This window comes from Convolutriloba macropyga, chromosome 6 (assembly GCF_964194025.1).
Source record: "Convolutriloba macropyga chromosome 6, txConMacr16.3, whole genome shotgun sequence".
In the NCBI taxonomy this organism is placed as follows: domain Eukaryota; kingdom Metazoa; phylum Xenacoelomorpha; order Acoela; family Convolutidae; genus Convolutriloba; species Convolutriloba macropyga.
In genome coordinates this window covers 56,817,173-56,845,025 of record NC_134473.1, presented here as the reverse complement: position 1 = coordinate 56,845,025, position 27,853 = coordinate 56,817,173, and the positions used below count along the sequence as shown (strand labels likewise).

At 35.4% G+C, this 27,853-nt stretch overlaps 1 protein-coding gene across 3 annotated transcripts in view; it reads left to right on the top strand.

Annotated features, from left to right (window-relative positions):
• LOC142341789 (uncharacterized) overlaps positions 1-27,853 on the top strand; it is a 110,687-nt gene that overhangs the window by 39,440 nt on the left and 43,394 nt on the right. For all 3 annotated transcript variants that reach the window (XM_075393022.1, XM_075393023.1, XM_075393021.1), the window contains exons 5-8: positions 3,970-4,142; positions 7,165-7,363; positions 18,566-19,318; positions 26,984-27,136. In XM_075393022.1, the coding sequence (XP_075249137.1) occupies positions 3,970-4,142; positions 7,165-7,363; positions 18,566-19,318; positions 26,984-27,136 (1,278 nt within the window). The remainder of the gene's footprint in view (positions 1-3,969; positions 4,143-7,164; positions 7,364-18,565; positions 19,319-26,983; positions 27,137-27,853) is intronic.

Genomic DNA, 27,853 nt, shown 5'->3' with positions numbered 1-27,853 from the left:
CAACGCCAAGGGGACCTCCTCATTAGATCGTTTTTATGGAAACAAAACAGATTAAACTCGAAGTTAGCAGATATCCAAAATAGCATTAGCTAAAATGAATGTGCGTAGTATCCTTATCAAAAACCATCAGTTGAAAACCAAACATATATAAAGCTGGGATTTTGCCTCGCTAGAAAGCTGATACGGCACGGCCTCTCTTTACAGATAAAAAGCTACTTATTGACAGAAAGAAGGTAAAAACTGTTAGAGCTAAAAATTATTTAATTATTCTAAATGAGTAATTTCAGAAGTCATTAAAACCATAAGCCTTCAACTAAAAACCAAAATAGAATGTCTTGCAACTCCGGAATGTAATTGGGCTCGGCTTTAGAGTTACTGAGCCAGACGACTACAAAAAAAAACAATAATTACAGACGGATCTCAATATTTTACAAGTTATATGACGGAACGAAATTTTTGAAGCCATTAAATCTTTGAGATTTAAAAAACCATGAAAAACTCTGATAAACTGATTTTTTTAAATCTTCACTTCTGTCTCTTTTGATCATCGATGTGTCCTCTTTGTAAAGGATTTATGTGGAGAAAGATAAAAGAACCTGAAATATTGACCAGTACAGAAAACTCAATTAACAAACCATTTGACGAAACGTTATTCAAGCCATTAAAACTGAGATTTTAATAACCATTAAATACCATGATCAACTGAAAATATTGTTTTTCGATATGGTCTCATTTGATTTTCAGTGGGTCTTCTTTGTAATTTGTTTTTTGAAATTCTGACCAGCACAGAGAACCAGTACAGATAAAAGTTCCTTTTAAAGCAAATCGACTAAGCCATAAAGTCATCAGTCAAAAGATATAACAAACAGAAAACAAATATTTGGTGCAGCAAAAGTTGACAATACTTATCGATAATGTCAAGATCAAAAACAAAAAAGGGAAAGATTCAAAATGCTTAACGTTTTGAAAAAATTTCATATGAGAGTTACTGAAACTATTAGCTATAATATCAATTTACCGAATTTGCTTATTCGTACGGTTATGTTCACTGAAGCTCACTTTCATGTAAGTTGCACTTCCATTTTATTCAATAACTTAAAAAAATGTTTTGAAAAAACGTGCCGCAATACAATGCGAACAATTTTAAGTAACAAGAGCCCACGAAGCCAGCAAAACTCGCCCTGATGTAGCTGCTCGTCCAACTAAACACCCAATGGCTCCCAGATTTATAGTTTGGCAATTGCAAAATCTCTTAAAAAATCAGAAACAAACATTTTAGATACAAATCGGGTTACAGCGAAAAACGGGCAATTTTTTTAAGTGATGAGGACTCAAGGAAGCGGAAGCAAAAAGAGCCCTCTTTCGGAGTTGTAAAAGGTTGTGATAGCAGTTTTAAGGTCTGTACTTCAGGCAAACTTAAACAAATGGACTAAAAAAATTTTGGCACCTTTTTTGATGAAAATCTGAAATTCAAAATGTTAACAAAAATTTAGCAAAAAAAATCGGATCAAACCATTCAACGACCCTTTTCTATCTTAAGATGTAAAACCACTAACACTTTTGTTAACACTTTTTAATTGCTCTTGAACGAAGCTCATAGCAATTATTGTAAACGTGTGAGTCTGTTTTTATGCAAAATTTTCGCTTGACAATTTTCAAGTGACTTTCGAGTGACCTTTACGCCCTTGACTTTTTGCGTTTTGCGGGATCTAAAAATCCCTATCAATCACAATTTCAAGCAGCAGCAGTGAACTCAATTGGCGGCAATTTAATACTCAAAGTCAAATGAAAAGTGGTCCGAAACTGGTGCCATTTTTCACTTTATATCTTAATAGGGGTATATATTAACCTCTGATGTGGTTATTTGAAGCCCACTATTGTACTTCTTAGTCCCGTTTAGTCCTCGCCTCCCTCCCTTCCTCCCTCCCCTCCCCGCCCCCCGACATGCAGGCTGCAATTGATTAGAGCTCCCACTAGTCGTTCGAGAGCAATTGTTCCGACGTTTAGCCGGTTATGTTTTCAGAATGAACAATAGTCAACCACGGGGTTCCTCAAGGAACTGTCTTGGGGCCTCTCATTTTCATGATGTACATCAATGACCTTAAGGAAAAAGTACCAGGATTCTTGGAAACTTTTCAATTTGCGGATGATACAAATTTTTATATCAAGTGTTTGCATTCATATCAAATGATTTGTTTCCATAAAATATTATGTTGTTTTGTTGTGGCAGTTTTTGCAATTGCTTGTTGTCTTGTTTCTCGTCGGTAATGGCTTTTGTTAAGGCATAGTTTAACAGTTTTTTGGTTTCCTCTGAAGTTTTACAATTTGATCAACTTTGACAATATTTGTTTTCAGAAAATGTGTTTAGTGGGATTTGCTCGTGTTTGTTGTTCTTGTGTGCTCGTTATGTTTACTTAGTCGCGTTTAGTCCTCGCCTCCCTCCCTTCCTCCCCCTCCCCCCCCCCGACATGCAGGCTGCAATTGATTAGAGCTCCCACTAGTCGTTCGAGAGCAATTGTTCCGACGTTTAGCCTGTTATGTTTTCAGAATGAACAATAGTCAACCACGGGGTTCCTCAAGGAACTGTCTTGGGGCCTCTCATTTTCATGATGTACATCAATGACCTTAAGGAAAAAGTACCAGGAATTTTGGAAACTTCTCAATTTGCGGATGATACAAACTTTTATATCAAGTGTTTGCATTCATATCAAATGATTTGTTTCCATAAAATATTATGTTGTTTTGTTGTGGCAGTTTTTGCAATTGCTTGTTGTCTTGTTTCTCGTCGGTAATGGCTTTTGTTAAGGCATAGTTTAACAGTTTTTTGGTTTCCTCTGAAGTTTTACAATTTGATCAACTTTGACAATATTTGTTTTCAGAAAATATGTGTTTAGTGGGATTTGCTCGTGTTTGTTGTTCTTGTGTGCTCGTTATGTTTAGTTGTGACATGTTTCATCGACTTTTTGTTTAGACGAATATTATTCCATTTAGTCTCTGAAAGGCAGTAGGCTGAACGTTTTTGAAACAATTTTTTGAATTTAAGGGGTTAGGAATCACTAGTCTTCTTTAGAAAATGGGAAATAGAGTGGTTTAAAGATCTTTTATTTTCCATGTGTTTTGGTCTATGCTTTCTTGACACTTTTGTTTGTTGTCCAAGTCTTAGGATTATTCAAAGGGAGTGTAAAAGCGAGTAGGTTAGCAGTGTTATTGTTTTCAGACTTTCTAACGTAGAATGAGACATCTGTGTTGAAACAAAGTTTCTCACATTGAGTGATTTTTCGCGTGCGGTAATTTGACTTTTTCCGTGTCTCTCTTGAGTCCAATTAATTTACTTGTCTTTCTTTCACATGCGGCGTTTTGACTTATTTTCTTTCACTTTCTCATTCTAATGTTTTGCCTGACTGAGACACCTTATGTTTCAATGAGTTTTTGATCATTTTGTCACTTTCGCCTTTATTGAAAACAGTTAAGCTACTCATCGCTTGTTGTTGTATTTTGTGACTACAGTTATACGAAGCTATCACAGCTCTTTTATGGCAATCCGACTATGTTTTGCATTCAAACACTTGCAATAATTTGACTCTTCTCAGCCGACTGCTATTGCGTTCCTCATTTTTCTATTCATCAATAAAAAATTTGCTTTGTTTTACCAAATTTTTGCCGCTTTTACATTTTACACAGCTGTAAACTGAGTTTAGCTACTTCTTCTGACGCTTTTTTCATTTCACATTTGAACGGAGCGCTTTTGTTCGCATTCATGCCGCTCGTCAGCGGCTTTCATATGCTTGACGTTATCTGTTTCTCTTTAGTGGTGTTCTAAGATGAATTGCTTGATTTGTTATAACCATAAATGATTTGCTATTTTGGTACACAGAAGTTGTGCTTTTTGTGGTTAAATGTTTTTCTTCGTTAAAATCTTTGATTGTTGGATAACTTTCTAATTTAAGTTTATGAAAGTTGTTTTTTTAGACGAAGCGCAACAGGAGTTTATGGCCCGCTTCTATGGCTCAATGACTGAAGAAATGACTTGTCATCAGTGCAATATGACCAATGGTTCTTCATCTGTCTTCACCCATATGAGTCTAAACATCACCAACTGCAAATCACTAGCCGACTGCTTCAATCAATTTTTCATGCCCGAGGTTACTAATAATATTCTACTTCCAATGACTTTTATATATGTGCCTGATCTAAATTGCTCTGATTAATTGCTCTGGAAAAAAGTTTGAAGCAATTATTTAAGTTGCTTGTCTTGCTATGCAATATTTTGCTGGAGCGTTTAGACTTCGAGTGATTTTTACCTCGCTTGACTTCTTGATTTTTGCGTGATCTAAATTGCTCTCTCATTCACAATAATGAGCAGCTGACCTCAAGTGTCTGCATTATACTCTAGAAGTCATGAATAGTGCGCCGAAAAGGGTCTCAATTTAATCTTACTAATGGCTTGCGTAAGCTCTATTAGCATGATTTAAAGTCCCTTTGTAAACCTATTGTCGCACACTACCAACCTCTTCCACCCGGTTAATTTACAACAGAATTAAACCACCGTCAGTGGTTTGCGTTAAATTTGTCCGACATACGGGTTAAACCACCGTCAGTGGTTTGCGTTAAATTTGTCCGACATACGGGTTTTTGTGAGCGTCACAGTTATATTTCCAGCGAGCCTGCATTTATCCTCATGCCTTCTAGTAACTGTATAGTTTTTTGCCTTTCAGTAATTGTGCATATTTTTAATAGCTGCATTAGAAGTAGCTGAGTGGAGCTGTTATTGGCTTGACTTTGGGTGGGGTAATTGATTGAGCAGAAAACTTTTTAAATTTTCTCTGATTAGTTTTTGGGAAGCACTGTCTATCATTTTGTAGTAATTTTTAAAGATTTTGTTTCCTTTTCGTTTCTGGGTTTTCTCTGGGTACACTGTTTTAAATGTTTATCTATCAATTGGGAGTCGCTAATTAATTGCTCTTGAACGAAGTTTGAAGCAATTATTGTAAGCGTGTGTTTTTCTCTTCTGGAACACTCCTCCACTTCGTTTCTGGGTTTTCTCTGGGTACACTGTTTTAAATGTTTATCTATCAATTGGGAGTCGCCAATTAATTGCTCTTGAACGAAGTTTGAAGCAATTATTGTAAGCGTGTGTTTTTCTCTTCTGGAACACTCCTCTAACTTTACTTGTTACTTTTCCACGTTAGGTTTTTTGAATGATTTGAATTGCGCGCATTCAGAAATTAAGTCTGTTGCCGAATTGAAACCTATTTTGAGCGATTATCGCGCGTAGCACATTTAGCGTGGAGGTTAATTTAAGCGACTCTAATCGAAGAGTTTGCGGGTTCGAACTCCTCGCCAGTCAGAAGTTTTTGCACCATAAAGGTTTCTCTACCTTATAAGTTGTTTGCTTCGCCAGTTTTTCGAAATTATTTCCAATGTTAGTAGGTCTGTTTTTATTGAGTTTTTTTAAATCGAGAGTTTCTTTGCCAATAATTGTCTTGGAGTTGCAATTTGTAAAGAAATTCATATGAGAATTTTTGTCAGTTTTTGATTTTTGGTTTGTTTTTTTTTTAACTGTTTTTGCTTCAGAATGAGATATTATTAATGAGTTGGGGCTCAATTTATTTTGTGAGTATTTGGTTTGGGCGTAAGTTAATTTATAATTCGATTCAATGCCTGAGTCTTCTGCTATGTTTTTAAATATGCAAAATGGCAGATTTTTGCTGCGTAATTCTTTGCGCTACGGCGGAGTTAAATGTTTGATGTCTTTTTTATTCTTATTGGAGTGAATTTTTTGTTTATGCGAATGATTAAATTTTATTCATACATTACTTACCAGAATCTCAAAATGACTTACTTCACGATCAATGGACTTCCCTCTCTCTCAAATTGACTTTAATTACGTCAGACATTACTATCAGACATCACTATTTTTCTCTTCAATTTTCCTTTTTTATTAATAGTAGCCGTCAGCCTATCAACGGCTAATATTTAGGCACTCTCCTTTTTATAATTCAAAGGATTTGAATTGTACTGTGGCACTTTCTTTTCACGACTCGAAGAGGAGTTATGTTGATCTATTGTTTTAATCGTTGAATTCTCTTTTCACAGGATGCAAAGTAAAATGACGTACGTGAAAGAAAGTGTTCAGTTCGATGTACTTATTAGAGTTCAAATTCAGAGCGAGAGAAAGTTTTGTTTTTTGATTGAATTTTTTAAAATCGCAAGTTCGTTTGCCAATAATTTTGGGGTAGATTCTTGTAGAGAAATTCATATCAGTTTTGACAGATTTAGTTTTTTTCATGTTGTTTTTACTGCTGTTGTTTCAAATGAAATTTTTATGAATGGGTAAAGCCTCATTTTGCTTTGAAGTTGTTCTGAGGCCTATGTGAATGTTAATTTGGAGCCGGTTCCGGAGTCTGCTATGTTTTGTTAGATCTGTTCTCTTATTTTAATGAATTTTGAAGTCAATTATAATTGATAATTTTGGTCACGCCGAAATAGGAACTGGAGCGAAATAGCGAGTAGTTTTGTGGCGTTGTTTGAACGTTGTTCGAATAAAAGTTCGATTTTACGCTTGTGGATTTTGTTAACTTTGGAAATTTGACTTATGGTTTGTTTTTTATGGGGGATTTTTTATGGATTATTCGATTTTTACAATAGGATTTTGTTTTAAATGGGTTTTTGCCCAATCTATTTATAGTCCATTCTTGAGCTATTTGTTGTTAAACCAATGAAAATTATTTGAATTGTTGGTCTGGTCTTCTCCTGCTAATTCTTTTTACCTTTCCTTCGATTTTTTCGTTTCACTAGATTATCAATTTTCCTTAGAGCAATTTTAGCTGGCATTAGTTTTAAGGCTAATAGCCTTCAGTTTAGAAGCTAATTTAAGTCTTATTTTAGACTGCTTACCAAATTAGAACACTTTTTCACTATCTTCTGACAATCTGGCAGCTATGTTCTTATAATTTGCTTTTCAGCTACTTACTGATATTTGCGTTTAATTGCTAACGCTAAGTTAAGTCGCGTTGAGCTCAGCAAAGCCTATAGAGCTAATTTACATGTTAGTTTCCAGCTTCTGAAAGTTACTTATGTTGAGTGCTGTTAAGTGCTGATCTCATAGTTCGGCTAAGCATATGTAATTACGGTTTGACCGCTTGTATTGTTATGTTATATTAGGTGATGGAAGGTAGCAACCAAGTGTTTTGTGACAATTGTGGGTGCAAAGTGTCCAAAACGAGGAGAACATCTCCGCAAAAGCTGCCAAAGGTGCTCTACCTGGATCTGATGCGCTTTCAGTGGCAACTCACAGGGCGTGTCAAGTCCAAGCAAAAAGTGTCAATACCCTTAATCTATGACTTCTCATCTCATTTGCCAGGTTGTTGTTTTTCTGCTATCAGTTGAAACATTAGTTTTACCAAGTCGAGTGGCATTGTTGGTTTTTGATTTGAAGTCCCTGGGTTTAGAATTTTTTTGACTGCCTTGAAAAAAAATGTTTAAAAGGAGAGCACTTTTCACAAGGTTTTGTGATTTAATCTTGATGCGAACAGTGTTTGCGCCTTAGTGCAATATGTTTTGCTGTTTCTAATTGAATGCGCGCTTTTATGAGTTTTTCTAAAACCATACTAGGTAAATGAACTTAATTTGATCTTAATTATCCCTGCTCTTAAAATGAATTTTAATTGAGTCTGAGTGAAATCTTTGATTCACATTCATGCCGCTAATGGTGAAATTATTATTAATAGCCGCGAAGCGATCGAATTTGAATTGTATTGCTGCTCCGTCTTCTTTTGTGAAATGTATGTGATCACTCATTTTTTCGATAACTTTGAGCTCTTTCGAAAATGATAGTTATTTTTAAGTAGTTTGCCTAAATTTTCCTTGTATATGCGCAGCTATAATTTGAGCGGAGCTATATTCCCGTGATAGTTGTTTTTCTTTTTGTTTCGTCGTCTGACGTTATTTTCTGTTGTGCATTATATGTAACGCCAGAAACCTCCTAAAATTGGTTTTGTTCACACGTTCATGCCGCTCTTTCAATGATCGTTTGCTGATTTAATGTGGGTTTTGTCATATTTTCAAAATGGATGGCGTCATAATTGGAATTGAGTTTTAAGCGGAATTTCGTGATAAGTTTATTTGATCCTAAATTACAAGCTTTACTCTCTAAATGATTTTTGCACTAATGTTAAGGTCATTTAACGTTATTCTTTCAACGTCAACAAGGGAATCCTGTCTAATGGAGATGTGAATAATATAGCATGGCGAGCAAAATAACGTAAGCGTTTCAATTTTTCTCAGAAAACAAAAACATTAAGAAAAATTTTGAAATTCGGACTTTATTTTGCTCGCATGCTATATTATTCACACTCCATAATGGACTCCTTTATTGACGTTGAATACACTCACGTACACATACTACAAAAGCAAAATGGTTTTAGTATTTATAAGAAAATTTGTAATGCTTACGTCATGCTTACTCTCGCCACGCTTTATGATTCAAAACGCCATTATAAAGGACGCCTTTCTTGACGTTGAAAGAGTTTAGAGAAACGTCAATTGATCTTAAATTTAGTGGTAATAATGATTTAGCGTGAAGATAATATAAGTCATATATAATATAAGTCATAAGTCATGAATATAATATAAGTATGTTTTGTATTATATCTTGCGCAATATTTTGTGGGAAAGTTAAAAACTTTGCTTGAATGAAACAACGTTTTTCTTTTGTATGTGTACTGGTACTATATGGAAAAGTTAATTTACTTATGACTTAAGAATTAAGAATCTGAAATAAGATTGTTATTTTCTCTGACCTGAGGGGTTCTACCAAGAGTTTTAATCTTTCTTACTTCTCTAGGCTGGTTTCAGTCTTCGCTCATTCATTCAAACAGCAGTCGCTCAGCTAAGCAATCTAGAATCAACGGAGTCATTAATCGAAATAAAATCTAGATACGGGATAAACCCATACACTTCAATTTTAGATACCCGCTCCTTAAAATTTTTTTATAAGCCTTAGTTACCATCTCTAATGCTTATTGGTATTGATTATATCTGGCTACCATATGAAATTAAAACTATTGCACTTGAAAACTGTCTTTGGACAAAAATCAGTTCATTTTTTCTGTTTTTCATTCCCATTGTGGATTATGGAATCAACGGCGGCTAGAACAAAATTGGCACTTGATGACCTTCCTAAATTGATTTTTGTCACTTAAGTAGATAGTTTTTGTGAAAATGTTTGGCGTTTTTGACTCTGTTCTTCTGTTATCTGCTGCTAGGTGGTCGCGTGCTTTTTGCTATGGTCAGGCATGAAGGACGGGGTAGGGGCCCAGGACGTGTGATTTACAGGAGTTGCGGATACCTCATTTTTTGCGCGCATCAAGTTCTCGAATTGCACCCTCAAAATTTTCTGAAAATTTGACAGCTGTTCCAAAATCGCGAGACGAAAATTTACCCTTATGTCTTGAAACGATTGAAACAATCCTTCCATGGTTTTTGGGCAAATTTTGGTCGAATTTTGCTCTTCGGCTAATCCGCCAATCGGCTCATTGACCAAAAAAAGAGTTCATCTGAGAAAAAGTGAATTTTCTCAAAGTTGCAACAAAACCTTGATTTTTTACGTTGGTCCATTGAAATTGTCCTGAAATCTAGTTTATATTATACAAAACCGTTGAGAGATAGCTTTTCCCAATTTGAAGAAAACCCACTTTAAAGTTCGCCCCACTTGCTTAGTTTTTTTTATGCGGTGGAAATTGGCGCATTGCGCGATATGCGTTTGCCTCCCACGCTGCAGGACGATGTCAGAGCGATTCTGAGCAGGAAAGAGAACGACCATTGAGTGAAGTTTTCTAGTCAACGTGTTCTGTTTTTTGTTTACTTTAAACCAAACAGGAACTGTCTAAGTGGCTTGTTCCCCGCCAGACAGTTCCTTTCATAGTCAATCGACAATGAACCAACTGTACTGCTTCTTCATACCGGGAGCCGAAACGTCATTCAGATGTAAACAGCACAAAGCGAAAGACTGTGTGACATGGGTATCTCTTGACCACTCCTGATTGAGGGGAAACTCCTGACGGTTATAGGTGGTCTTGTGCTTTTCGCTATAGTCATGCTTGTAGGACGGGGTTTTGTCGGACGTGTGATTTACAGGAGTAGTTTGTACCTCAAAATTTCCCCGCGTCAATTTCTCAAATTGCACCCGTCAGGAACCAAACAGGAACTGTCTAAGGGGCTTGTCACCCGCCAGACAGTTCCTTTCATATTCAATCGACAATGAACAAGCAGTACTGCTTGTTCATACCTCGAGCCGGAACGGCTCAAATTGACATACGTCTTTCAGAGGTAAACAGCACAAAGCGAAAGACTGTGCGAGTGACATGGGTATCTCCTGACGACTTGCCGAGCGGAGAAACCCCTGACCGCTCTAGGTTTCTGCTAGCCTGCAACTTAACTGTTTTGAAACATCGCGTTCGCATTTAAGTCAAAATTATCAGACAAACTTCACAAACTGTCGATGAATTGAGCTGTTTCAAGGTTTTAATTGCTCTGAAACAAAGTTTGTAGCAATTATATTAGTCCTGTCGGTCTTTTATGCGATTTTTCGCTTGACCGATTATTTGTCTGACGCTTTTGACTTTTCGTCCTCAAAAACAGGATAACAGGTAGCGGGGATTAAGTGCTCTTAGACCTTTTCAGTTCGTTAGAGTCCAAGTATGCGATTCACAGAAAATGTTTTGGAGACTTATACTTATGGTGTGAAGGGCGGTTCTTAGAGGTTGAAGACACCCCCACTATTGCCAGCCCCACCGCGCTGTTGCCCCCACCTCACTGTTGCCCCCCCCCCTCCCATCTCCATCACCCCCCCCCCCCCCTTGTGGCTACTGACTACTAACGAACAACCAATCGCTAAAAACTCGCAGTTTTATAATAATTTTCAAGCTTTTTTAAAAATTTTTGTCATTTTTTGAGTTCTTTCAGCCCTAGAAGTCAAGGAACCTCCTCTATGGTTTTATAATAGGTTACTGCATAGTTTCTAGTGGTAGTGGAATGGTTTCAACATTATAACATCACGAATTTTAGCATTTTTTGGACAAATTGTGCAAATTTTTTCAAGTTTTCTGACATTTATTTTTCATTATTCGTCTTTCCAGACGCAGGGGCCAGAAAACGTCATTAAGGGTTTCATAATAAGTTACTGAAAATATTTTATTTGCCATGGAATACCTTTCAGTATTTTTATATGACAAATTTTAGCAATTCTTTTTAGAAAACTTGCATTTTTGTCAAGTTTTTTTCTTAAACTTTTTGTCCGTTTGAAGGTTTCTCCAGCCTCAGGAGCCGATGAACGTCCTCATTGCTTTGACAATAGATTACTGTAAGGTTTCTAAATGTAATGGGTTATAATTTTTTTTCACAAAAATTGAATTTTTTCAATTTTTTTGACATTTTCATTATTCAGGTTTTTCAGCGTAACAGAAGATCTCCGTTAAGGTTTGAAAAAATTTACTGGAAAATGTTTTTCGGCCATGGATTAGTATTCAATTTTTTAATCACAAATTTTAGCAGTTTTTTATGCAACTGGCAATTTTTTTTACAGTTTTGTCATTTTTTAGGTTTCTCCAGCCTCAAGAGCGACATAACCTCCTCTAGGGTTGGATTATATGTTACCGAATAGCTTCTACTTGTAATGTAATGTTTATCAAGATTTTAATATCAGCATTTTTTTTAAAAAATATTTGCAATTTGTTAAAGTGTTTTGGATCTTTTTTGAATTTTTCATCATTTTCCGGCACCAGGGTCCTAGGGACCTCCTCCAAGGTTCTATAAGCTGTCGCATAGTTTATAGAGTTAATGGAAAGGTTATCAGTATTTTAAAGACTCCAGCTTAAGCAATTTTTTGATAAAATTAAATTTTCAAATTTTCGGAAAATTACCTCTTTCCAAGTTTATGGATCTTTTAGCCAGTGAAACTATTTAAAGCTTGAAATAGGGATACTGGATAGTCTCTTGAGACAATGAAATGGTTTTGAAAATTTTAATATCTTAAATTTTAGCAAGATCTTGTTAGAATTTGCGATTGATTTCAAACATTTTTGAATAATTTTGTCCTTTCCTGAGTTTAACGATCATTACTGGCCAACTAAGTTTTTCAAATCTTTTAGATGGGTTTCTTGACATAACTGACATAACTCAAGACAAAAAAAAAACATTTTTTTTGAAAATTTTCGCTGCTAAAGCCTGCCTCACTAAACCGCGGCTAGCCATTGACGAAGCCAACGGCTCGCCGGTTGTTTGAGAGCAATTTGCCGGACGTTAGTTGGTTATGTTTATTTTAAATTGTTCAATTAAAATGGTCACTAAAACTTCCTTCGAGCTTTAAGCTCGTTCTTGAGCTCATTTCGCGTTACAAATTAGGTTTCGACTATTGTGTAGATATGAGTAAGCGAAAAAAATTAATCATCAATTTAATCTGGTAAATCATCTGTTGTCACTAAACCGAACACTAAAGTAAACAAAAAACATTAAGAAACAGGCAAAAACAGATTTTCGGCTGCAGTTTTTTGAAGCTGCAGAAAAATTACTCTTACAACGAAACCATAATTTGCGTTTAATATCTATTTTTCGGCTCGTTAAATGAATATCTGTTTTTACTATTGTGTGGGAAATTTTTATAGTCAGGCTTAGAGTAATTGATTATGATGAGAATCCATTGAGAAATGCTTTTTCTGTTTTCAAGAAGGTTTTTAATACCTATCTTGTGGGTTTTTCCAGTCTGCATAAAATGAATTGCTCGAGCCTGTCAACGGCTGCAAGTGACTGGAATCAACATATGATAGTTCTTCAAAATGAAACGTTTTGAAGGTTTTTTAATTGAAATTCTCAGAAATTGAAACTACTATCAGAAATCTGTTCATGGCCACTGTTTTTCCTGTGAAATGGGGACGATGCAGAGTTTAGATTGGCAAGAACATCTAAAAGTCAAGTCTCTTAAGTCTAAAAGTCGTTAAGGTCAGCTTACTATAACTTCACAACTCAACAATAATATGTTTTCCGGTGACGCTGAAATTGCCATGATTAAAAATTTTTGACACTAATTCTTTGTTTTCAAAAATGCAGTTGAATTTTGAGTACATGGAGAAAGCAAACGCTCATCGTCATTAAGTTTGCTTTCCATTAAATTTATTGTTAAGCATTTCTACCAGATGTGCCCAAAATATTCTAACTTGCTTTCTCAACCTGCACTAAAAATTAATTTGTAAAATTTGAATTTCTAAAAATTATGAAATTGAATTTCTTAAAACTTGTGTTTCTGTTTGTGTAAACAAGTTTGCAAGTCATTGAGTAGTTTGTCTGGCATCGCTTTATTGTTTTTTTTATGTTCGCAGTAAAAGCGAAACATTTGACAAAAATGAAACATCAGCTACTTGTATTTTTCTAATTTAAATATTTTTTCCTCACAAAAACTGTTCTAAAAACTGTTGTTTCTCCCAGTGTACTGCTCTGATATTGAAACTGTTTGAGGCCCTTTGTCAGCAAAGTTTTTTTCTGTGCATATGCATTCAACGATTGGACATTCAAAGACTATTTTGACCGACAATAAAGGATCTTAACTTGAAGGTTATTGACATTCGGTTAATTTCGGTACCACGTGTTTTTGCAAGTGAAATTGCTCCTATTTCCAAAGAAGTGAAATGTCAAATTGTCCTACTAGTTCAGCCAGAACCGTAGAAAATTATTGATTTGCTCTACAGTTGTTGAGAAATGATGGGACAGAAGAAAAAATGTTTTTTATCGTAAGACCTGTTAATCAAAAAGAACTACATATAACTAATGAAAATAGCTGAAACATTTCAGAAACTGGCAGAATGAGATGAAAAAAAAGAGTTTTTGTATAAATTATATTCCGGATCAGTTCATTAGATTTTGGAAGCCCAAAGAACCCTTGCTTTTAGTCAATAAGGTATGTCAACAGTAATGGCGGCGTTGGTTTTTTTGTGTAAAACGGACAATCTGAGCTAAAATTGGCTGCTTTGGCGTCCAATTTCTTCCAAAAAACGTATTTATTGATATTTCAGCCAAAATGTTGGCTGAATGATTCTAACGGAAATGTTTGGCTACCCATTAAAGTCTTTAGATATTAAAAAGGTAAATAAAGCTAAATTTGATTAAGAATTTGTGAACATTTCATCAAAGTAACTTGGTCAAAGTTTGCTGATAATTTTTAATCTCTATAACTCATAGAAAAAGAGGCAATAAAAACCCTGCCATTAATTTATTTTACTCTCAACGGGCTTTATGGTGGTACTCTAATCCTTCTGCGTCAAATATAGCGGTCGTCCAAATCTGACAACGAAAGGAACCAGTTGGACATTTAGCTTTGCAATTGTGGGTTTCTTATATGATTTATGGCTTGCTCACTATGGAGGAGTTAACTAGGGCTACACTTTTTTTCATTGGGATCTTTTTCAGTCACTTCGTTATAATAATCTACCACGGTTTAGGCAAATCTTCTAAGCTCTTTCAAAAGCCAGTTAGCAATTTTTGTCTGATTGTTGTTTTGTGTTTAAATTGACTTGTAGAGTGATTTTGTTGCTCGGTGTTTTTTAGTTTTGTTGGGTTGTAAGTTGATATCATTGAGCATTTCAACAATTTTCGGTAGTTAATACTAAGAGTGAAATTGAAATTTCCCAACATTTGAATTCATTTTATCAATTAAAATATCCATAGTTGTCTCTAATAGTCTGTTTAATAGCCGACCTCAGCTTCTCAGCCGGCTCTTATAGCGCTCCTATTGTTGCAATCCAAGAATTGGATTGTATTGGTGCTCTGTCTTTTTTTGTTAGATGTTTTTACACATTTTTTTATTACTTTGATCTTTCGAAACGGGATAAACAGGTAACGCTCAGGGGGCTTTATGTTTCATCAGAGGCCCATAGCTGAATTTAGTAGTCCCGCAGGTGCTCAGAGTAGTGCAGATGCTGGGAACGGCTAAATTCTAAGTTATAAGCTTATTTTTAGGAGTTTTTGAGCCCAAATTTATCCAATTTTTCTCATCTTTTTTTTTGTCTTTTTGGAGTTTTTGTTTGATCAGTCATAAATTTGCGTTTTTTAAAGTTTATAAATTTCTTTTGCACGAAATAATTACTTTTTCAGACCATTTTCTGAGCTATATGTTTTGGTACTGCAAACATAAAAAGCAAAATCATTCTAATTTTTGCCATTTTTAAATTTTTCGATACTTTTTTTTGTCATTTTTGAGCTGTCCAACCCTAGTGGCCTGGGGAACTCCTCTACGGTTTAATTGTACGGGACAATGGAATGTTTTTCAACATTTAAATTTTACGAATTCTTGCAGTTTTTTTTAATTAAATTTGATAAATTTGATTTTCAATTTTTATGAGAGTTTTTGTCATGAAAATGTCCTAATTTATCGGTCTTTATTGGACAATTAAACTTTTTTAGGCATAAAATGGGCTTACTTTGAGTTTTTGGAGACAACAAAATGGCTCTGAGGATATTATTATCACGATTTTTAGCATCATTTCAATAAAATTTGCAATTGTTAGCAAATTTTTTGAAAGTTTTTGCCAATTTCTTAAGTTTTCCTACCTGTAAGGGCAAATGACACTTTTTAGTTCTTGCAGATTGGTTTCTGGACAGATTCGAGAGACAAACATTTTATATAAATTTTGCCATGCTTAGAAGCCTTCAACAAATATTCCAATTTTCCTTTTTTGAAGTGTTCATAGTTATCGAGTTTTTCCTTCTTTTGGCCTTTCAATTCTTGTGCGTGTGTTATTTTGTGTGTGTAATTGGATCAAAATTGGCCTTCAGGGTAAAAGTTTTAAGAGTTTAGCAATATTTTTATGTTTAATTGGTTTGATTTTTTTAGTTTCATTTTTTTCGGTTTGTTTTTTTTGGCTGGCATTGTTTAATTGATCTGCTGGTCGGGTACAGTAGTTAAAGTTTTTTGTGCAATTCTTTGGATTGTTTTTCAAGACTTGTTCTGCTATGTTTCAGCAAAGCAACTTAAATGAACGGAGTCTTAAAAGCAAATAAAACGGGATAAACAGGATTGCTGAAGACCAATTTTAGATAAGTGCTACTTGAACTTAGTTCGTATCAGTCTTAGTTACCATCTGTAAAGATTTTTTATTGATACTAGCCCCTGTATCCTCTCATTCAGAAACAGGAGTTTGTCTGTCTCTAGGAAATCCTGGGTTATGGGTATCAATAGTGACTATTTTCCGGCAATCTGAAGGATATGTTATAATGTAGTTCTAAGCTCTTTTTCCCGGTTACATTTGATTTTTGACGTCCCGTGGGTTTAGAGCATCTCGCCCGACGAGTGCCAGTACTGTTTCATATTTCACAACTTTAGAATGGAAAACTTTTTGTAGTCGCCGTCATCTATAAAAGGCTATTATTTAGGCGCTCTCCTTTTTTAGAATCTGTGTTTTATTGTGTTTGTCACACATTTTTGTGTGAGCTTTCACAGCGGGATAACAAAAGCCAGTGGGCATTGATTGGTATTAGAGTTGCGTAGCTGACTTTGGTAGTTTTTGAAGTACTTGGTGAACTGACGTTGCTGAGAAGGTCCAAATCTATGGCGAAAGGCCACCTTTTGAAGTTTTTAAATGAAGCAATGAACAATTGGTCAACAATTTTATAATTTGTCTTTTGGGTTTTGATGTAGGTCGGAGATAGTTTATGTGGCTCAAAAATAATTTTTTCAATGTTAAATTTTCTGTGTATATCTATTGTTTTGTTTACGCCGACTTTAACTCACAACATTTTCAATGATTTTTGCTGAATTTGTCATTTTTCTGGTTGTTAGTCTTATGGGAAAAAAACTTCTAGTGCTATCAGATGGGATGATAGGTGGATTTTAGCAACACAAACTATTGTGAAGATTTTAGCGATAAAAGTTTTAGTACGTTTTTGGTAGTTCTGCTAATTTTTTTCAATTTGATTTATTTAATTATGTTTTCTACCGACACAAATTTATGCCAACACAAAATTTTAGAAACGTTTCTAGTTATTAATTGTTTTTTTTGACATTTTGTTGTGTTTAGAGTGTTTCTATTCTTTCCCGATCTGTTATTTTCCATGCAGGATGGCAGTTGGCAATCCAGCTATCTGGCCACAAGTTTGTTTTTGATAAGAAATATTGGTTTTCGATACATTAACACTTAAAACGGCAATTGAGTGCCAATTTTTCCTTCAATTTGTAATAATTTTTTGTCTGTTTGTATCGTGATTATTAACAATTAGTCTGCTGGTCAGGTCATTGATTTTCAGGTTTTTCATTCATTGTTTTGTATTGTATATCATGACCTGTACTGCTATATTTTTAAATTCGTCTTGCCTTTCGATCGCCTTTTTCGTTTTACATCAGTCACGAATTGACGTTTGATTGATGATTTGCCGAATGAATTCACTAAGCAATGTTACTCGAACGTTCAACGTCAAAATGCGAATTGAAAACAATTGCGATAAAGCCCGGGCTCTTGAGACTTAATGTTAAATACTTGAACTTAGTGCATTAAGTTATCAGAGTTCCTTAGAGCATGCTCCTAACTGTAATTTGCTTTAAATTACTTTGCTCCTATTTACAGGTTTAATTCGCCATATTTAATGAATCAAGTGAAACTGCGAACCAAATAATAACTTTTTTTGACACTTAGGCTGTCGTATTTTTTTCCTTTTTCTCTAACTGCTTAAGTCCGAACTTCAGTCAGTGGGGTCAACTTTTTAGTAATTTAAAACGCATGAGTTTGTATTGGATGGTTTTACTTTTTAATTTAAAACGCATCAGTTTAAAACGCATAAGTTGAAATAAGTTCAGATAAAATGAGAAATTGCTGAAAAGGAAACCGTTGCTACACAACCTGCTATGTTGGATTTATATTGACGCCTGCGGGGGTTATTTTATTGACCAGGTGCCGCTTACATAGAAATGCGAATAGCTTTTTGGGAGACTTTGCCGGTTCTAACAAATTTTCCGGATATTATTTGGATCTTTGGGTCCTATTGGTCTTATTTTACTTATTTTATGCAATTTTTCACTTGATTAGTTTATCGTCTGACCGTTTAACTTTCCGTCCTTGAACATGGACAAACTGGTTAAGCCACCAGATCACTAAGTCCATGTGCTGCTCTCTTAGAGCTTAAGTAGGTTTTCGTGGTACGGTTCGCAGCTACTGCGGAGACTGAAATTCTTGGTGTGGAGAGAAATTTAGGTCTGGCCGTCCTTTTTTAACCTCACCCCTAACTTTCCCCGCGCCCAATGAGGCTTTTGTCAATCTCCCAACGACAGCTTCTGTCAATGCAAATTCCTCGCTAGTCGTTGCGAGCAATTTGTTCGACATCAGGTCTCTGTTTAAGTTTCCTGCATGTTTTGTACTGCCGACGATGTATTAGGATTGTTAACCTTTTCTCGCATTCCCTTGCAATGTTGTAAATAGAATTTTTAATTATTTACAATGGTTTAACAATTTGTGACTATTTTTGCAACACTGATTAGGATGTTTTTTTAAACTCATGATTAATTTTGAGTGCCTTCTGTGTGTTTCAGGATGTGGTGTCACGAGCGATAGCAACTATCATTTAGTAGGAGCAATATTTCACATAGGAACTTCATCTACAAGCGGTCACTACATATCTTCCATCAAAACGTCGAAAAATGGTCCATGGATTGATTTCAATGATCAGGAGTGGAAAAGCTCAACACAGATTCCTAAATTATCCAAAACAGACAAATCTGGTGCTAAAACGTCATCCAAAATGGAACCGAAAGGAAAAGGAGCGCCTTTGAAGAAGGTGCCAAAAATCAATACCAAGGATGGTCCAAGAAAAGTGAATTCTGAGAATGCAAACCCGTTAAGCTTTTCATCATCTGAAGTTTACGTTTTAGTATACGTGGCCGAGAATTACCGTGACAGTTACTTCCGACAAAATCTTAGTCAATCAGAGAGTCTTATAAGCTGTTCGAGTTCAACTGTCGATAGCGCTGGTCAGACGAATGGTTTTGAGTTCCTGCTTTTGAATGGAAATCTTCAAACAGCTGAAAGCATAGTGTCCGAAAATACCGCGTCTGTGGTTTCTCGTGTGCCACAAATGCCTGTTGCCAGAGAGATTGAAGTATTACCTGTCGATTTACAAGAGTATGTTGATCTGGATATAGCTATGTATCGACAAGATATCATAGAAGCTACTGCCAAAGTGAAAGACGGCGAGGAGGAAGCCAAACGAGAAAAGGGATTTTTGGCCGAATTTGCTCTGATGTTGCCTAATTCGGATCCGTGCCAGAAACACTCTTATGCGCCTAGTACGTTTGTCACCAATTGCTACGAAAGTAGAGTTCGGAGTGCTATTATTGGTTTTCTTTTTAAACGGCCTAATTGTTGGTAGCCGCTGTCAGCCTCTCAACGGCTATTATTTAGGCGCTCTCCTTTTCCTGACTCGACGAGGAGTATTGTGAAGCAGTGTCTTTTTAAAATTACTTCTATTGGAGTGAATTTTGAAGCAGAAAATCAAACGAGTGATTTGGTTTGGGATTGGTTTGGGTGCTGAGCAAAATTGACGAGTAGAGCGAAAGAGAGTGGTTTTCATGTTCATACCCCTCATTTCGAGAGAGCAAGAAATCGAGGCGTGAAAAGTTATTTGCAAGCGAGCAAAATTTTTTGTTCACTTGCGGCTTTTGCAAACTTTTTTTAATAGCCGCGTCAGCAATTCCAGGCGGCTATTATTGCGCTCCTAATTTTGTTTTTTACTTCGTCTAACAGATTTTTGATTTGTCTTACCCTGACTTCTTGGAATTGACTTTTTCAATGATGTCAGTGACTTCTACTGCTTTGCAGTTAAAATTTGTGTTTGTGACGTTATTTCTGCTTTTAGGTCATTTGCGTGACTTACCTCACTCAAAAAAATGACTACTGAACTCACATATGGAACTTTCAATTTTATGAGCATTTACTAATTAAAGGCCAATAGTGTGCATCTTAGTGCCAAACTTATATGCCCTAATTCCTGAGTGATAGAGTCTTGAATTTTAATATCGAATATTAATTATGAAAAAGGGCTTTTTTCTTGTAGAGCAAATGTGTGTCATAAAAATGACAGTTCGAATATAACCCAAAAAGTCCAGTGGTCCATTAAAAAGCTGGTGGTCAATCTATCAATCTTATTTCATTAGTTTTTTCAATTCATGGTAGGCAACAAGCGTCTATGGCAGCTATTTTCTGGCAATCTACCGGCTATGTTTTTTAGTTTAGGGGTTTTATTATGATGTATTAATTTTATGGTTGTTAATTGCTCTAAATTGAAGTTTGAAGCAATTATTAATTGCTCTCAAACGAAGGTTTTAGCATTTATATTAGTCCTGTTGGTCTTTTTTTGCGATTTTCTTTTGACCAATTTTTCGTCTGTCCCATTTTACTTTTCGTCCTTAAAAACGGGATGAACAGGTAGCGTCCAGCGGGCATTAAATTTCATTAGAGGCCCTTAGCCGCATTTAGTGGTCCTTGAAGTGCCTAGTTTGGTGAATCTATTGGCTGTAGTGTAGGTTAAAAGGTCATTTTTTAGGAGTTTTGGAGCCAAAAAGAATGCATTTCTTTTGTGTTTTTCCGTCACTTTTCGAATTTTTTGTTGGACCAGTCTGAAGTTGAGGATGGTTAAAGTTGATAAATTTCTTTTGCAAGACTCAAGTACTTTTTATGATCAATTATGAGCTATATTTTTTGTACTCCAAACGAAGACACGTAAATTTATACTAATTTTTGAATTTTTTGTCATTTTCAGCCCTAGGTGTCAAGGAAATTCCTCTAGGGTTTGATGTTAGGTTACTGCATAGTTTCTAGCGGTAATGGAATGGTTTTCAACATATTAACATAACGAATTTTACCAATTAAACTTTTTAAAAAAAATTATAGCCATTATTGAAGTTTTTCCAGCCCCAGGGGGCCAGAAAACGTCCTTAAGGGTTTGATAATAAGTTACTGAAAAATTTTTACTGGCCATAGAATAGTTTTTAATATCACGAATTTTTGCCTTTTTTGATAAAACTTGCAGTGTTTTTTAGGAAATTTTTCTCTTTTCCAGGTTCTCCAGCCCCAGGAGCCCATGGATTCGTTTTCAACTTTTTTATATCACAAATTTTACCAATTTTTTTAATAAAACTTGCAATTTTTTTCAAATATTCGAAAATTTTTGTCATTTTTAGGTTTCTCCAACTTCAACAGCAAAGAATTCTCCTGTAGGGTTTGATAATAGGTGACTGCATAATTTCTGGATGTAATGGAGTGTTTTTCGAGATTTTAACATTACTAATTTCAGCATTTTTTATAACTTTTTTCACTCTTTTCACTTTATTTTTCAATTTTTTTTCACTTTTTTGACATTTCTCACTATTCAGGTTTTTTAGCCTCATGGGTCAGAAAACCTCCTTTAGGGTTTGATAATAAGGTAATGAAAAGTTTTTATTGGCTATGAAATACTTCTCAACTTTTTAAGTTTGGTAGTACTTCAGCGCAATAGTTTCCAAGTTTGCGATTCACAAACTGTTTTGGAGACTTATACTTTTGGTGTGAAGGGCGATTCTGAGAAATTGATCACCGCCCTATCCCCACCACCAAATCCGCCCCAATCCCCACCTCTGCATATCGTTCAGGACTTAGGGCCCCGTACAGCCAAAGACCCCGTTGCCTCCCCTCCTCCCCCCTCCTCCACTGTAATGTTCTCACGCCCCTTCATTTAAGCTTAAGCTAGCCTCACTAAAATGCGGCTAGCTACTGACGGAGTCAATCGCTCGCTGGTCGTTTAAGAGCAATTCGCCAGTCGTTAGTTGGTTATGTTTGTAATCGTTTTTGTCTTTTTATGCCAAATTTTTGCTTGACGCTTTTGAATTACGTAATATACTGTCAAGTTGGGGAGCAATATCAGAAGAAACGGAATGTGCCGATAAAGCCTGGTCACTTAGTGTTATTGCATTAGGTTATCAAATTTCATAAGAATGATTGCTAGCTGACATTAATTTTAAGGTCAACTAGCAGGCCCGCAAAAGCATCACCAGAAAATCATCTAAACGAAAAGATAGAAGGTTAAAAAAATCGTTTTTTTTGCACCACCTGGGGCTGGAACCTGGGCCCCTCGTTCAAGAGCAATAGGTATTACGTTTCGTCACCGATGTGTTTCGTTTGAGTATATTACACTACGTGCCAACAATTTTTTGTTCAGCCGTTTTCTGCTTTACCATTTTGCATATTTAAGGAGCGCTAAGACTTGTACAGATAACGATATTCTACATGGTGGCATAGTGTAACTCATGTTCTACGTTGCGCTGCATGTATAAGGAGCGTTTATAACAAGCGATGAAACGGAGCTTAAACATACGAAAGAGAAAAGGGAGAAGAAAGAAACGAAAGACAAAAGACAGGAAAGAAAATGAACGCAGAAAAAAAGAACAGGAAAGAGATAAACAAAAGAGAGAAAAGGAGAGAAAATAGAAAAAAAACAGAACAGAAGAGAAAAGATAGAGAAATGAAACACAAAAAAAATAATGAAAGTGGGAAAAGAGAAAAACAAACGAAAAAAACCAAGACAGAAAAGAAAAAGAGAACAGAAAGAGTAAAGAAAAAGAGAAAAGAAATCGAAAAACGAAAGACAGTAATGAAAGAAAAGGAAAAAAGAGAAAAAGCAAAAGAGAAAATAGAGAAAAGCAAGAGAAAAGGAGAGAAGACAGACATAAAGAAATGCAGAAAATGAACAAAAAAAGAGGGGAAATAGAAAAACAACAGAGAGAAGACACAGCGAAAAGCAAAGAAGAGAAAAGCAGATAGAAGAATGAGAGAAAAGAGAAAAAAGGAGAGAAAAGAGACAGGAAAAAAATAGAAAAGAATCGATATAGAAAAAAGAGAAAGAAACGAAAGAAAAAAGAAAAGCAGAAAAGAAGAACAAGACAAAAAGAGGAAAGAAAGAGAGAGACAAGAGAGACGAAAACGACAGAGAGAAAAGAGAAAAGCAAGACAAAAAATCGAGGCATAAAAGAAAGGCAGAAAAGAAAAAAAAACGCAAGAGAAAGGAAAAACAGAAAGAAAAAAGAAAACAAAAATCTAAATAAAAAACGAAAAAGAGGATCAAAAGAGAGAAGAATGCGAAGGAAAGGCAAAAAAGAACAAAAGACACAAAGAGAAAAGCAAAGTAAGAGAAAAGCAAGTGAGAGAAGAAAGACAGGAAAGAGAGAGAAAAGCAAAAGATAAAAAGAAGGAAAGAAAAGAGAAGAAAGCGAAAGGAAGGAGAGAAAAGGAAAGAAATAAGACAGAAAAGAAAAGGCAGACAAATGAAAAAGAAAATACAACACGGAGAAATGAAAGAGAAAATCAATTAAGAAAAGAAAAGAAAAGCAGGAGAGAAAGGAAAGAAAGAAAAGAAAAAGAAAGGCTGAAAAGGAGATAGAGAAAAGAAGGAGACAATAGAAAAAAGAACAAAAAAAAGAAAAAGAAAAGAAGGACTGAAACAAAGGACAGAAAAGAAAGTGGAAAAGCAAGACAGAAAAGAAAGAGAGAAAACGAAATAGAAGGGCTGACAAGGAGAAAAGCTAGAGGTAAGGAACAAACAAAGGAAAGAGAAAATAACAAAAAACCAAAGAAAAAACCGAAATGAGGAACGAAGAAGATTGGGAGAGAAAGGTAAAAACGAAGAACAGAAAAACAGAGAAAAGAAGTTGAAAAAATGAGAAAGTAAACAAACAAAAGAGAAGAAAGGCAGCAAAGGAAGAAAGCAGAAAAGCAAAATCCAAAAGAACACAAAATAAATAGGGAAGAGCAAAAAAAATAGAGAGACGAAGACAAGAGAGAGAAAACCAAGAGAGAAAGAAAGAAAAGAAAGACAGAAAAGAAAGATAGAAAAAAACAGAAAGGAACGACATCAAAGAAGGAGAAAAGCAAAAGAGAAAAAAAACCGAAATTAAAAAAGATACGGGAAACTAAAGAGAAGCGGAAGAAGAACGAAGAGAAAAAAGAATAAGAAAAGACAAAGACAAATGAAAAGACGGAAAAGAAAAAAAGAAAAGAGAGAAAACAAAAAACGCAAGAGAACAGAAAGGCAGAAAAGAAGAACAGAAAAAAGAGGAGGAAGAAAAAAGAAAGACAAACCAAAGACAGAAAAGTCAGACAGGAAATACAAAACAGTGTGAGAAATGCAAGAGAGAAAAGCAAGAGATGAACGAAAGAGAAAAAAAACAAGAGAACAGACAGACAGAAGAAAAAGAATAAAAGCGCAAAGAAAGATAAAAGAAAGAAACAGAAGGGAGAAAAGAAAGACAGAAATGAAAGTCAGAAAAGAAAGCGAGAAAAGAAAGACGGAAGAGAACAAAAAAAGGAAGGGAAAAGAAAGAAAAAAGACAGACAGGAAAAACAGAAGAGAGAAAGAAAATCAAGAGAAAAACAAGAAATAATCAAAGAAGAGAGTAGACAGACAGACGAAAACAAAAAACAAATAAGAAGATAAGAAAGAAACAGAAGGGAGAAAAAGACAAAGAAAGAAAAGTAGGAGAGAAAAGAAAGAGAAATGAAAGAAAGAAAAAAGGAGGAAAGCAACAGAGATGAAAAACAAAGGAAAAAAGATACGAAAAACTAAAGAGAAGCGGAAGAGGAACAAAGAGAAAAAAGAATCAGAAAGAGAGAAAAGAAAGATAGAAAAAAGACAAAAGAGAAAAGACAGAAAAGGAATACAGGAAAGAAAGAAAAGCCAATGAGAGGGGGAGAAAAGGAAGAGCGAAAGAAGAAGCACAGAAAGAAAAAGAAAGACGAAAGAGCAACAGAAAAAAGACAAAAGAAAAGAAAGATAAAAGCAAAAAAGAAAAACAGAAAGGAAAAAAGAAGCGAGCAACTAAAGAGAAGTGGAAGAGGAACAAAGAGAAAAAAGTGACAAAAAGAAAAACAGAAAAGAAACAGACAAAAGAAAGAGAAAGAAGACTGAAAAAGAGAGAAAAGACAGAGAAACGAAAAAGAAAAAAGACAAATGAAAAAACAGAGAAGACAGACAGGAAAAACAGAAGAGAGAAAAACAAAAGAAAGAGATAAATGGAAGATACAAAAGGAAGAGGAGGACAGACAGAAGAAAACAGAAAAAAAGCGAATAGAAAGAGAAAAAGAAACAGAAGGGAGAAAAGAGTCAGAAACGAAAGACAGAAAAGAAAGCCAGAAAAGAAGAAAGACGGAAGAGAAAAAACAAAAGAAAGCGAAAAGAAAGACACAAAAGACAGACAGGAAACACAGAAAAGAGAATGAAAAGCCAGAAATAATCGAAAGAGAAAAAAAGAAGAGAATAGACAGACTGACGAAAACAACAAAAAAATAGAATAGAAAAAAGAAAAAAAAACAAGAGAAAAAGACAGAAAGGAAAAACAAAAAAAGAGAAAAGCAACGGAGAAAAGACAGAAAAAAAGCAACAGAGAAACGAACGACTGAAAAGCAAAAGAGAAGAGCAGAAGGGAAAAAAGATACGAGAAACTAAAGACAAGCGGAAGAGGAACAAAGAGAAAAACAATGAGAATAAGAAGGACAGATAAAAAGAACAGAAAACAAAGAGAGAAACAGAGAAAAGAAAGATAGAAAAGAAAAAGACAAAAGAGAGAAAAGACAGAAAAGGAGCACAGAAAAGAAAGAAAAGAAAACGAAAGAGAGGTTGAGAAAAAAGGGCGAAAGAGAAAAGAAATACAGAAAAAAAAAGAAAAACGAAAGAGAAAAGATACAGAACAAGACAAAAGAAAGAGAAAAGAAATCGCAATCTTTGTTGAGAATTTAAAAACGCTACACAAAATCTTGACCGTGTTGCAATTCTATCTACGTAATTCAAATTTCTTTTTCATTTTTCATCATTTCAATGGAAAATTTTTCATCTTCGATTTCATTTCGGACTTCATTTCTTTCAAGGACCGTTTTCGTGTGACAAATTTTTCGGCGATGGAGTAAATTTTTATAAGCAGGTTTTCAGTCATTGACCTATTTTTGAACAGACAGGTTTCCGGACTTGGACAGCTTTTTGGTCAATGACCTATTTTTGCATCCACGGCTAATCAATCATTGACCTTTACGGCATTGGTAGCTTTTAAGTCACTGACCTATTTTTGCATCCGCAGCTTTTCGGTCGTTGACCTTTTTGGCACAGGCAGCTTTTCGGACATTGGCAGCTTTTCGGTCAATGACCTATTTTTGCATCCACGGCTAATCAGTCTCTGACCTTTACGGCATAGGTAGCCTTTCGGTCAAAGACTATTCTGGCAATAGCAGGTATGCATGCAAAACGATTTCGAGCATGGTGTTCAGTGGTTCTCTGTCGACGTTGAATTAATAGATGCTGAACAGCAAGGGATTTAGCCTAGTGGTTTCCGAACGTTTTTATACCCTGATCGAACTCAACAGACCCCGGTTCGAATCCACCTCGCAGCGCTCAAAATGCATGCAAAACGCTGGGCTGCATGTTTAAGGGACGCTAAAACCTGTGAAGATTAGGAGCTTAATCATGGTGACGTAGCATTCGAGTTAGAATTAATATATAGAAGATAGCCTTAACTTTGAAGCTGAATTAAGTAAATTTAGAATATGACTGAAAAACACTTAGAACACTTTCTGACACTTGGAACGAAATTTTCTCAATCTCTACTTTCAATCATGATATGCGTCAAGGGGTTCAGCGGCGGCTTTTTTTTCGGCAGTTTTCCGACTATGTTTGCAACTTTTGAACTTGAGTTTTTACTCCGATTTATTAATTTAAACAGTTGTTATTCTTCCAATAGCAGAAGAATGTTTCATATGAAAACGAGCTAAGAATGGGTAGAGTACTAGTCTGAACATACTTTGTCAATCTGATTTAGTGTTGTTCCTATAGAGACTTTAGATCCCCCTGGAGTTAAAAGCTTTATTAATCGGAAAAAGTTTAATTCTTACATTTACTTCCTTTTGTTTTTTAGTTTTTGTCTTTTTTCTGATTTTAGCCAGTTTGATTCGGAAATTCCTGCAGAGTCCGAGTGCTGCTTTGAGCGAGTTTGACCCCAACTCGTTGGATGCAATGATGTTGTGCGAACACAGAAAATTATCTGTGAAGAAACTCCATTCGCAGACGGGACTGAAACGCATATCAGCTGCAGGTTTGTTACTTAATTTACTATTAAGGTGTCAACTGGAGATCGTAGATGATTGGAGCTGCACCTTAATCGAGACTCATATGGCGATCCGTAGCTAGATGTGCCCTTTTCCCTGATTTGAGATATTTTAGAAATAAGTTGTCTTGATCTCCAAAAGATGAAAACCTTGAAAGCCACAGGTTTGCGAAGCTTTGTTGCTCACGTGATCCACAGAAGAACAATTTGTTGATTCCGATCTGCCGAGAACAGCTTTTATTTCAGTCGTATGTTTGCTTTTCTACTATTCTGTCTGATATACATTCATCTGCTATTTTATTGCTATCGAACGAATTATATTAGTCCTGCTCGTTTTTTAATGCAATTATTCGTGCTACCAACTTTTCGTCTGATCATTTTTTTTCGTCTGATTGTTTGACTTTCCGTCGTCATGACTTGTCCAGTGACTTTTAACCCTTGAGTTTTCATTTTGCATATCTGATTGTCTTTCATTCACAAGTCAGCAGCTGAACTCAAGTGGCAGCAGTTCTAAAAAGACTAAAAAGTCAAATTAATAATTCATCGAAATTGGTGTTTTTCACTTTAAGTTTTATTAGTGGTTATAGCGGTATTCTATAACCTCTAATGACGCCATTTGAAGCCTCCCGTAGTGAAATAAGTTATTCAACCCCCCCCCCCCCCCCCCCCCGAGTGAAGCAGGTTGAAATAGATTAACAAAAAGTT